The sequence below is a fragment of the Rhinopithecus bieti genome, unplaced genomic scaffold (assembly GCF_001698545.2).
Source record: "Rhinopithecus bieti isolate Rb0 unplaced genomic scaffold, ASM169854v2 scaffold_79719, whole genome shotgun sequence".
NCBI classification, from domain to species: domain Eukaryota; kingdom Metazoa; phylum Chordata; class Mammalia; order Primates; family Cercopithecidae; genus Rhinopithecus; species Rhinopithecus bieti.
Window position 1 is genome coordinate 238,483 of NW_016830040.1, and position 12,074 is coordinate 250,556.

The window sequence follows — 12,074 nt, forward strand, 5'->3', positions numbered from 1 at the left end:
ATTTAAGATAACGGGCGCGGTGGCTCATGCCTGTAATCCCAGCACTTTGGGAGACTGCGGCGGGTGGATCACAAGGTCAAGAGACCCAGACCATCCTGGCCAACATGGTGAAACCCCGTCTCCACTTAAAATACAAAAAATTAGCTGAGCGTGGTGGCACACACCTGTAGTCCCAGCTACTCGGGAGGCTGAGGCAGGAGAATCACTTGAACCCAGGAGGCAGAGGTTGCAGTAAGGAGAGATGGCACCACCGCACTCCAGCCTGGCGACAGAGTAAGACTCTGTCTCAAAAAAAAAAAAAAAAAAAAGCGAGGAAATGAAAGAACAAAGTAGTTGCAGAATGGGAGGCAGCAGAGAGGTTATAACACAGGATACATAGGGGAAAATAGAGGGACATGAGAATACAAAGACTAGCTAGACTGTAAATGCCTTGTGAAATAAAAGCTAACTGCTTAAACCCTTCTTCTAGAACAGCTGACTGTAAAAATAACAGGAAATTGTCACTAATTTGTTCCTTAATAAAAAGGACTAATTCTTATTACCCAAATACATATGGCAACAATAACTCATAAACCACACTAAACTTCCTAAACTACTTATAAAAGAAACCTGGTAATTGATAAAGCTCCCAATGCAAGATATAATATTCACTTGAGTTGTAAACTAGTAACTATCATTTTAAGAAGTCAATATAAAAGAAAAATCTCTGATGAAACAGCAGACAATACACTTTTTATTTTCATAGTTATCGTCACTAGAAAAGTAAAAATTATTCCTATTGGTCAAGCTAAAAGAAACAGGAAAATGAGTAATTTTGCCAAAATGGTGAATCAGAAAATAAGTGTCTAAATATCCAGTCTAATATTAGCCTTCTCAAAGGTCAGCTTTTTCATACTTATTGGTAAAAACAAATGAACAGAGGAACACTTGAATCATTGGTTTAACACTGTATCCCTGTACCTAGACACACGGGGAGGCACGCTATGAATGACTGTGGAAATTAACTAGGTAAGACTTGTGGCTTGCCCAATGTATGGTTTTGCCTTAAAAATCAACAGAAACTTTGTGACCAGTCACCTTTGCTGAAAAGGTTGGAGTTTCTTCACAAGCATTTTAAAGTCAGTTATGAGTCACATGCACCACAAAAGAACTTAGTGCTAAAGAAAATAAAGTCTGTGAGTTAGGAAAGAGAAAAACTTAAAAAACACTACAGAAACCGATATATGCAGTTATCTTAAATGCAGTTATGTGGGCTATAATGACGTAAAAATTCTATTCATGTGACAAACATTAGACAAAAAAGGATATAATATTGCTTAACCAACTCACTAAGGTGTTATATATCTGTTATCTAATATGTAACACCTGGTGTTGACCCTATGCTTATACTGAAGTTAAATAAGTCAGAAATTTGTGCTGTTTTACTTATGCTGTGAACAGAATTACACAGTTTAATGCCAAAGTACATTTATTCTATATGGATTTGTCCAAGCTGGAATTGTATAGAACAGGCCAAACACATTCGCACTTTGAAAATGCAACCACAGACTTACAGTGATAGCTGCAAGCAAAGTTCAACTGTTTAACAATCACAATTTAAATCAGCTCACAAGACTTATACACTGCATGTATCTAAACAGTATGTATATGATAAATATGCATATTATGTATCAATGACAAAAACAGGATGGAAGACTTTTTATACAAACGCTTTGAATTCACATAAAATTAATCCCCATTAAGATATAAATGATTTATCAACATTTTAAAACATCTCATATCACTACAATCATCTTTCGGTATGGAAATCTGAATCTCTCAGTGAAGGTATGGGCTCTGCTAATCAATCAACACCTATGGGAGAAGGAAGGAATACACACGTTTCACTCTTTCTTTTGTAAGAATCTGTTCATCCTTCAGGGCTCAGCTCACATTATTCAACAAATATTTCTTAGTGCTTCTCATATACCAGGTACTATTTAAGGACCTAGTGCAAACTAAGATGTTGCAAATGTTGAAATAGAAACAACTGCCACTGGCCAATATGGCAACTGAGCACTTGAAAGGTGGTGGCTACTGCAAACAGAATAACTTAATGTTTAATTTTATTTAATTAATTCAAATCGAAATCGCCAAATGTGGCTAGTGGCCACTAGATTGGACAGGGCAGCCCAGTCCTAAGTATAGAGGTAAACAAGATAGACAAAAATGTTACCTTTGTGAAGTTTATAATCCAGTGTGATAGAAAGATATTAAACAAATAAACCAATAAATACATAATGTAAGGTGGTCTTGGAAGTGGTCCCTTTGGGAAGGGTGTTTAAGGAAGGCCTCTCTAAAGAAATCTGGATTATGTACATGCCTGTCTATATACTCTTATGAACCCTACACTAACATATAGCACAGAAATCTATACAAATGCTTGTCTTGTTCAGCTGTGTTCTAGCACCTACCATAATATAGTTCTTGACCGAGTGTGCAGAAGTAATCTGCAAAGCTCCCCAAACTGATCCAGTCATACAGTGTTCAAAATATACCAGCAACTCAGAATTTAGAAGACGTGGGGAGAGAACACAGCAAAAACAATCTGCTCTTTCCTCCCATCCAGTCTCAAGCAGCTTTTGAGCCTCACTTCAAAACACAGCAATGCGGGGCAAAGATCGCCTTCTCCTTTCTTCTCATCCCCGGCTTCTACTGTAAATGAAGTCGCTTAGCCTCTGCCGCATCACACTCTTCAGCTATTGCAATACTTTGAACAGGCTGCTTCACGCAACACCGCACCTCTTTCGCCTACCATTAGATTTATAGTTCCCATAAAGTTTCTAAGACCTTAAAGGTTCTCTGCCGCTCCTACACATAAAACACCATACAGACACTCTATTAAAAGTTAATGACTTTACAGAGGACAGAGATGCATAGGAGTATTCATCTAAAAATACGACGACAAACTTTGTCCTGTTCCTTTCACACTCGGAAGTAATGAGGCAAAGTGACAGGCTATGGGAGGGCGTAAAAAAGAAGCTCAGAGTTGCCAGAAAAAAATGGGAAGTGAAAACGGCGGAAACTGGAGATTCTACAGCCCTGGACGTACAGCCTTCCAGATCTTCCCACGGTACGGCGGGGGAGTGAGGGTAACCTCAAGCCCAATTGGAACCAGTCAGTGCCAGGTGGGAGGCGGCGCAGTCCCCTTCGGACGCCCAGTTTGCGGTCCAACTCCGCCGCGCCTTTCCGCTGGGGCCCGGGCCTTGTGCCACCCTGGCTGACTGTGCCACGAGTTACCTGCTTGTCTCGAGCGAAGAATAGCGCTCCGGCAAAACCTGGAGGCAGCGCTGGAAAAATCGCACATGCCGATCCCGCAAGAAATCCAGCCGCTCCCCCTCACCGCTCCCTGCTAGCCGCTCGTCCTCAGTGGCCGCCATGCTGCTCCGGAAGCGACGTCCGCCGCGACCCGGAATCAGTTGGCGCGCGGACTGAAAGAACCCTCCTGGGCTGACCCGGAGGTGCCGGGTGAGGGGACCTGCGCTCGCCGCAGGCTGAGCCAGTATTTGAAACCGCAGTCATCTGGGTCTTGTGCAGCACTTCCTCTCTCCGATATCTCCCTAGCTAGAGCATGACCCAGCCATTTCTACCCAAAGCCCTCGAGGCTTGGAAACACCTCGCAGGCGTGTGAAAATCCATCCACAAATCCCTCCGTCAGAATTTTTATCTTGGGAAGCCTAAGGTCAAAAGCATCAAGTTCGCTTTGAGACAATTCTGGGTCTGTAGGACCTGAGGATGGTATATTTGAAAACGGGGATGGATCACGATAAACTTGCTAACAGATTCATTTTTGGAGGGCCAGTTCTAAGCTGAACGGTTAGGGAAACGAAACAAAGAGCAAAAACAAAACAGTGGAGATAAATGTTTATTGACACTACGAAAGTTCAGAGACTTTCCTAATCCTAATCCTTTCTGGATACCAGGAATCACTTAAAAATCTGTATAGAATGCCCCCAAACATATACAACATGCATATTCATACCTATGTGTGACTGCTTGCGTCATGCTTTTACAAATCCTAGATTTTACTTTCCTTGAGTCGACGTATTATCAAGAATCAATGGTGCATCAATCTGCAACAGCAAAATAAGCCCAACATCTTCTCCAATTACCTGCATTCTAAAAAAGTTAAACATGCTTCTAGTTTTTTTTTTCCCCCAAAAATAGGGATTTAAGTTGTTTTAGCCATGATACTATGCCCTTTAAACGCTCATGAGACATTCCCGGGTAGCGGGGTGGGGGGATCCACCCAGTAATAGAACTAAACTAGGTTCCCTGTAATCAACTCAACCAATAAAATTTTGGGTATAGTTTTGTTAGTTTTCTTAGAAAACGTAATTCTTATACTCTATGGGCTGGGGTAATCTTACACTTATTCAACAATCCAAAGTGCTCTAATTTTTGGTGCTATTAACTACTTATTCACAGGTATTCCTGCATGTCTTTACAAAATACTGCATTAACAAACAGCCAGAGATGGATACCAGGTTGTCCTCGGTACTTCCCTACAAATACGGAGCTCACAGTCCTTGCCCATCAGGTGTGCCCAGTCTGGAGTTTTCACTGTTATTACAATTAACATCTCTCACTTAGCACACATACCCCCAAATACCTGAAGATTTGCAAAGTGGAGTCTTATACACGTTTAACTTACTGGAATCAGCTATGGGCACTCTATACATTCTCAGAAAATTAATTCTAATAAACATGGCCCTTAAGTTAGGGAAGCCAAATATTTCATCTGATTCTCAGTTCAAGGACTAGCAATCTGATCCAAGTCTGGAGGAAAAATTTGCGATGTGGGACTCATTGAGAGATAATATAGAATCCCTCCTGGGTTGGTAAAAGGTTCCATGAATGATTTTAGCCATGTAAGATTTCTGGCATATGCATAACAGAATGGGAATGATAGAACATCTATATAAATGAATATTATTTAGCCACTATATGATGATGTCTGAATTATGTAGAAATGTACGAAAATGTGTAGTGCAATTATGGCATAGTAATTAATATGTACCAAATGACTGTCACAATTTAAAAATATATAGATATGTTTTTTGTAAAAGTTACCTGGAATTATGAGTACTTTATAACATTTCTTCTTAGTGTTTTTTCTATATTTCTTATTAATGTACTTTTTTTTTCCCCAGGCTTACTTCACTTTATTTTTCTTGTACAACCCTATGTTGTAGCCACCGCTGGAGACTGGGTCCTCTGCACAGAGACTCTGGTGTGGGTCTTGAGGAGGTGGTCAGTGAATTCTTGATAGGGAGACTTGGTGAATACAGTCTCCTTCCAGAGGTCAGGGGTCAGCCTGCTGTAGGCCTTAGAGATGGCATCAAAAATGACCATGGTGAAGTTGTGCAGCCCTTGGCTGAGGTGTAGCAGTCATCGATACCAGCCATCAGCAGCAGCTTCTTGGCCATGGGGGCCAACGATGCCAGTGCCCCTGGATGCAGTGATGACCTGGGCCAGCACAGGGCCGTTGCAACCTGTCACCTTGCAAGGGATGGTGTGGGGCTTGCCAATCTTGTTCCCCCAGTAGCCTCTGTGCATGGGCACAACGGAGAGCTTGGCCAGGATGATGGCCCCGCGGATGGCAGTGGCCACCTCCTTGGAGCCTAATACCCAGATCAGTGTGGCCATTGTGCCCAATGGCAACAAACGCCTTAAACCTGGTGCGTTGGCCGATGAGGGTCTGCTTTTGCACTGGCATGTCTTCAAAACTTCACCCTTGAGAGAGGCCCCAGGAAAAAGTCAATGATCACAGACTCCTTGATGGGCAGGGAGAAGAGACAGATCTCCTCCAGGGACTTAATCTTCATGTCCTTGACCAGGCGACCCAGCTTGGTGACAAGCATCTACTCCTTGGCCTTGGCCTTGCCTCCGGGAGCTCTGCGGCTGGCCCCGACCCACTCCATGGCCGCGATCCCAGTTCCCCATCCCAGGGCCAGCTGCGACCCCAGTTCCCCATCCCAGGCCCCCTGCTGCACTGGCGTCATCCGCGAATGATGTTTTCTTGGAGAAGAAGCTAATGTACCTTTTAAACCAGTAAAAGAAATGTTTATTTGACATCTAGTTTATGAACCTGTAACTTCTATGAACTCTGTAACTGAAGATATTTGTGTTTATCTTACATCTTTTATGTAAAGGATCTATATAATAAATTCATCATTTATTTCAGATTCAGCTAGAAAAACTGATTTCTTCGGAGGAACTTCCATACTTTTCTTTATTTAAAAAAAAAAATCAAAAAACAAAGCCATAAGAATCACATCATGCAGAATGCTTACCTTAGATACAGGAATTTGAAAGCTGCATTTCCGTGCAACAAAAAGCAACACGTAAAAAAGCAATACGTAAGAAACGTTTTTTATATCTTGTAGCTTCTCAGTTCTGCTTTTAAATTCCCTTGTCTTGCTCTATATTTTATTTATGTATTTATTTTTGGAGATGAAGTCTCACTCTGTTGCCCAGGCTGGACTACAGTGGTGCAATCTCAGCCGACTGCAACCTCCGCCTTCCAGGTCCAGGCGATTCTCCTGTCTTAGCCTCTCAGGTAGCTGGGAGTACAGGTGTGAACTACCACACCAGGTTAATTTTTGTATTTTCAGTAGAGATGGTGTTTTACCATGTTGGCCAGGCTGGTCTTGAATTCCTGACCTCACATGATATGCCCACTTTGGCCTCCCAAAGTGCTGGGATTACAAGCCTGAGCCACTGCGCCCAGCCTCTATATTTTATCTCTAAACAACTTCAAATCATTACAAAAAAGTTTTGGAAAACAAGTAACAAAACCAGCACTCCTGTTTAAAGATCTTTTAGGTCAATTTTCTCATTCTGCCCCAATAACTGTACAAATCAGAATTCAGTTTCTAAACTTTGGAAGCCATCTACTTTGAATATTAACTATAAAATAAGAAAAGATTTTGATCACTATTCATAGTACATTTCTGAGTCATTTAACCTCAATGCATCACATTAACAATGAAAGATAAAGATTATCTAAGACAAAAATTATAAGAAATTACCTATGCTTTTATGTATATAGTATCTTTCCTATGAGAACAAATTAAAGTTAGAAAGGAATATTTTATAATATGAAAAGTTGAACTGTATTCAATTACATTGTGTTTTCATGTATAAAAGTTTAGAAATTTAAGAACTAACTCTTTTGACTAAATATGTTAATCTAACAGCTTTAAAAGATCTTATTCATACATTCCTTCCTTCATTCATTTTAGAGACAGGGTGTCACTCTCTCACCCAGGCTGGAGTGCAGTGGTGCCTTAGTAGCTCACTGCAACCTGGAATTCCTGGGTTCAAGTGATCCTCCTACCTTATCTTCCCAAGTAGCTGGGACTACAGGTGTGTGCCACCATACCCAGTTAATTAAATTTTTTTTTCATAGAGACAGGGTCTCCCTGTGTTGCCCAGGCTAGCGTCAAACTCCAGGCCTCAATTCTCCTACCTTGACCTCTGAAAGTGCTGGGATTACAGGCATGAGCCACCACGCCCCACCTAAAACATTTTAAGTGCCATCAAGAGAAATCACAGTATTCTAAAGCTGGCTTATTTCAGATGATGTTTCAGAACAAAGAATTTTCCTATTGTGAGGCAAACAGAAGCAGAAAAGGAAACTGCATTAGCCAGGAAGATGTGAAAGACACGAAGATTTTATAAATGTGTGCAATCCAGAAGGGCTGAAGGAAAATTTGGGATTGCTGAAGGAAACCAAAAAGATTATATCAATAATACAATTAATAGGGTTATATGAGAGACATTTTAAAATAAATATTCTCTATACAAAACAAAGCATGCTTCAAACAAATACAAAATATTTATTACACAAAATGTCATAACTGACAAACTGCCAATTTGTTAAACAGAGAAAAGTACTAACATTTCAGAACTCTAAACAAAACCACTTTACCTTTTGTTACTCAAGCTAACTTAACTCCAAGTTACAAAAGTTACAAAATTTTGGTTTAAAAAATGTCATTGTATGATTGTTCCAATTTATTTTGCTATGCTATGACAAAAACAAAATCTCTTTGAAATGTTTTGAGTATTTAAATTAAATAATGTTTGTAACATTAACTTAATTAAATAACTTTTACATCAATAATAGGCCAACACATATATTAAATACCTTCGTGGCAGAAGCAGGAATACTAATGACAAAGCCTCATGAAACTTAATACCTCTCAATTCACAATATAGCACAATAATCAATCTGACTAGGCTATATATATTTAAAGAACACGGTTAGTCACACTTTCTCCCTGGTATAACTTAGTATGTTAACATTCTTATCAACAGAATAGCAATTTCATTATCTCATACTCTTCTCTGTATTCCTTGTCTCCAGGTTGGAATAGCCCTAAGGAGAAAAAGAGAAAAGCAATTGTAAATATATAGGAAATTAAAAAGAAAAAAACCCTATCTGATTAAATGCTAACTTTAAAATACATATATAACCTACCCTGCATGTTGTTTGTCTGGTTCATATGAGCATGTAGGTTTGCAACCCTCATTAAGGTTTTATTTCTTGCTCTAGCTCTCAAACTGATTGACTGACAAACCAATCAGTTAATCTACTTATTAATCTATCAATCTTTCATTCATTCTTTTCAATACTACTCTTCTTATAAAATAAATATTAACGTGAAAAGGCAGAAAATGGCATCTACTAACATGAACGTAGTATCTAATAGGGCATTGGGTACTACCTGTACTTTATTGATTGATTTATTTTTTTGAGATGGAGTCTCACTGTTACCCACGTGGCACAATGTCGGCTCACCATAACCTTTGCCTCCCAAGTTCAAGTGATTCTCCTGCCTCGGCCTCCTGAGTAGCTGCGACTACAGGTGCACACCACCATGACTGGCTAATTTTTTTTGTATTTTTAGTAGAGATGGGGTTTCACTATGTTGGCCAGGCTGGTCTCGAACTCCTGACCTCGTGATCTGCCCTCCTTGGCCTCTCAAAGTGCTGGGATTACAGGCGTGAGCCACTGCACCCGACCTACTTTTACTTTTATCTACTGTTTATTTTTAAATAAAAGTGACCTGAAAGGCAAAAATGTGTGTAAATATATTTTTCATATATATTAAAAAATATTTAATTTAATAATTATATATTTATATTATATAATATGTTATAATTAGATTAAAAATATTTAGGAAAAAACATTATATTATACGTTATATATATATGAAAAATATAATTTACACATAGTAAGTGCATAAAATACAAACATGCAGCAATTAAATTACTAAATGAACACCAATTCTCTTTCTTACCTATGTGGGATAAGTAGAAGTGGCCCAGAGCCTGTTGGTCCTATCTTTTTGGTTCGTTCCTCCCAACCTTTCGTGGGTTTGTAAAGCCTAGAGGGATCTCTACTAACATTGTTTTCAACCTGTAATCAGAAGTAAAATAGTACCAGTTGATTATACAAACTCAGTTTGTACTAGTAAGTAAGTAAAAGGCTTAGTGCAGTTTTAAAAGACATAGTTAATATTGGCTAATAAAACCATTAATAACCTCAGTAAACTTCTCATTGGGCTCATATAGCTAAAGGAAAATTTAGACTACATCGATCTATTCATAAACTGTTAGTTTATTTCTTTTAGTTCTATTATTTTATTCTATTCTTATTTTTCTATTTCTATTATGAGAGAAATGTAATGCACCTAAGTATGCTAGTGATATAGCCAGACAACAAATTTAGGATAAGTAACTACCAATAAGTCTTCTGTTTTATCGATGAGGGTCACCAACATCTTCAGCTCTGAGTACTACAAGAGATTAAGCAATGCTCATAGCTGCCATTATCTAAAATAGAGGTTCATATAGAAAAAAGTTTTTAAATGACAAGTAGGGGAAGCAATAATTCAGAGTGAAAGAAAACAGTGCTCATAAAGTAAAATGACAGAATTCAAATAATGGTTGCTTAAATTGTACCAAGTTATGCTTGCTACTATGTAAATAAGTATGAAATTTAAAGTAGATGTTATAGAAATAAGATGAGATATAAAGGAAATAGATTTGAAGTCAGTATCCTTACAAATCAAGGAAATGGGATAATAACAATAAAAATAAACTCAGTGCAGAGTACCTTTTCTTTTAATTTTGCCAGTCTTCTTTGTTTTTGTGCCTTTTCATCTTCCTTTGCCTGTCTATCTAGAATTTTCAATTCAAGTTTATGTAAATCCTTAAAAAAAAAAAAACCCATAGCATTAAGATATCATTTGAACTAGAATTTGTTCAAAATTTAGTTGTTCACAAGTAAAATTAAATTACCTTACCTATCAATACTCCTTCATTATTAACTCTTTCCAACAAAGGCTAACAGCTTTATTTTCTCTGAATATAAATGTTAACACATGCACATCCTTTCTATATTACTTTATTTTAGGCATCTCTTGTTTTACTTTAAGGTTCAACCTGAAACTCTCTTTTAATAAGTGAGTTAAGCCCATTTTCATTCATCAGTGCAAGTATGTCTGATTTCAGATCTCTCTTATTATTTTATATTTTCTTCTTTGTGGGTTTTATTTTTTCTTTTATTACGTGTCCTGCTTATTTTGGGGGTGTATGAGAAGGAATGGGAACTTTTGTTACTTAGGAAGATTTTTATATATGAGCTAAAAGAAATGAACTAAAATTTTCAGTATTAATGTGCTTTGTCTGTATTTTGTCTGTTATTTTCTTTATACCTCCCTTAGTTTTGCTTTACAAACGTTGCTGCTATATATTTTGATGCACATAACAATTCATAAGTTATATCTCATTTGCATGCTTTTCATTTTAAAGTCCCCTTCCTTGTCTTAATACTTTTTGGAATGAATTCTGCCAGTGTGTCTTTATTAGCATTTTTCTTGTATATGTTTGTTTAAAATCACCTTTAATTTGACCACCCAGCAATAATCTCGATTCCTTTAAGTAGACAAGTATCTACAATGCACCTAACTCTAGGGTACAGGGATGCTCAAAAAAACACACCACTAACGCAAACACACCACTAAGGCCCTCATGTAGCCTACATTATGGTGGGTAAATGAACAAATAAGCAAGTCATCAATATGGTAAAGCCGGGCAGTTTGGCAAAGAAGCAAATCACTCAGCCTTGCCTATGGCTACCTTTCTAGTCTCATCATCTGTTGGCTCCCCTCTCCTGCCTAATACCCTAAGAATATTGAAGTGCTAATAGTTTCCATCACAAACCATACTGTTTCACTCCTTCAAGCTGCTATTCATGCTGTTGCCTCTGCTAGGAAGGACCCCATCTTTCCTTCCCTTCAAGAGTCAACCTAAGTATTACCTTTTCTCTGCCACTCATAGCTGTGGTAGTGTCCCTCCCCGTATCCCTTCTAAGTACTCTGCCCATACCTCAATCACCACACTCTTTAACACATTATGCTGGAATCTCCTACTTTCACATATCTTTCCCACTAGACTATAACCTACTAGAAATTAGGGAGCACGGCTTACTCATTTTGGTATACTAATGCTATACACAGGTTCAATATACAAGTACTCCATTTTTGCTGAACTGAATTTGGAAGTAATACCTCCAGTGTAGCATTTAAAAATTATGTAGGAAATAGATTTACTCACTCTTTCTTGAAATCTGGAAATTTCATCAGCAGCAGTTTTCCTTTTTTCTGCCTTTTCTGCCTTTTCCCTTATCTCCTTTTCAAGCCTCAAAAATTCTTCCTGTTCTTTCTTCTGCTGGGTATAACTTTCTAGTAGTAATTTTAACTTAAACTGGCGCTGGCGTTCTTTCTGACGTTTTTTCTCTTTCTCTTCCTCTTCTTTTAAGTGGGAAGCATATTTCATTGACATTTCTATACTTTTCTGTTTCTTCCAAGCTTCAACTGCCAATTTCTGTTTCTTTCTTTGTTCTTCTTTTTGCTTTTGATTATCTTCTTGTTTATTATGAAAAAGCATAGGTGTGTTGTTTGCCTTTTCCTTTAACTTGAAAATTTCCTCCCTTTTTTGCTGCTTTTAGTTTTCCAACT

The 12,074-nt window shown here is 38.2% G+C and overlaps 2 protein-coding genes and 1 pseudogene across 3 annotated transcripts in view; all 3 read right to left on the reverse strand.

The window, feature by feature from the left end:
- Positions 1-3,449, reverse strand: part of PGGT1B (protein geranylgeranyltransferase type I subunit beta) — a 56,936-nt gene extending 53,487 nt beyond the window's left edge. For both annotated transcript variants that reach the window (XM_017865185.1, XM_017865186.1), the window contains exon 1: positions 3,280-3,449. In XM_017865185.1, coding sequence (XP_017720674.1) covers positions 3,280-3,419 — 140 coding nt within the window. In that variant the 5' untranslated portion in view covers positions 3,420-3,449. The remainder of the gene's footprint in view (positions 1-3,279) is intronic.
- Positions 3,450-5,223: 1,774 nt separating this feature from the next.
- Positions 5,224-6,268, reverse strand: LOC108524204 (40S ribosomal protein S2 pseudogene; annotated as a pseudogene).
- A 1,432-nt stretch (positions 6,269-7,700) lies between these two features.
- CCDC112 (coiled-coil domain containing 112) overlaps positions 7,701-12,074 on the reverse strand; it is a 29,218-nt gene continuing 24,844 nt past the window's right edge. Inside the window, 4 exon segments of the mRNA XM_017865190.1 lie at positions 7,701-8,425; positions 9,351-9,469; positions 10,169-10,264; positions 11,671-12,072. Of these exon segments, the coding sequence (XP_017720679.1) occupies positions 8,383-8,425; positions 9,351-9,469; positions 10,169-10,264; positions 11,671-12,072 (660 nt within the window). The 3' untranslated portion in view covers positions 7,701-8,382.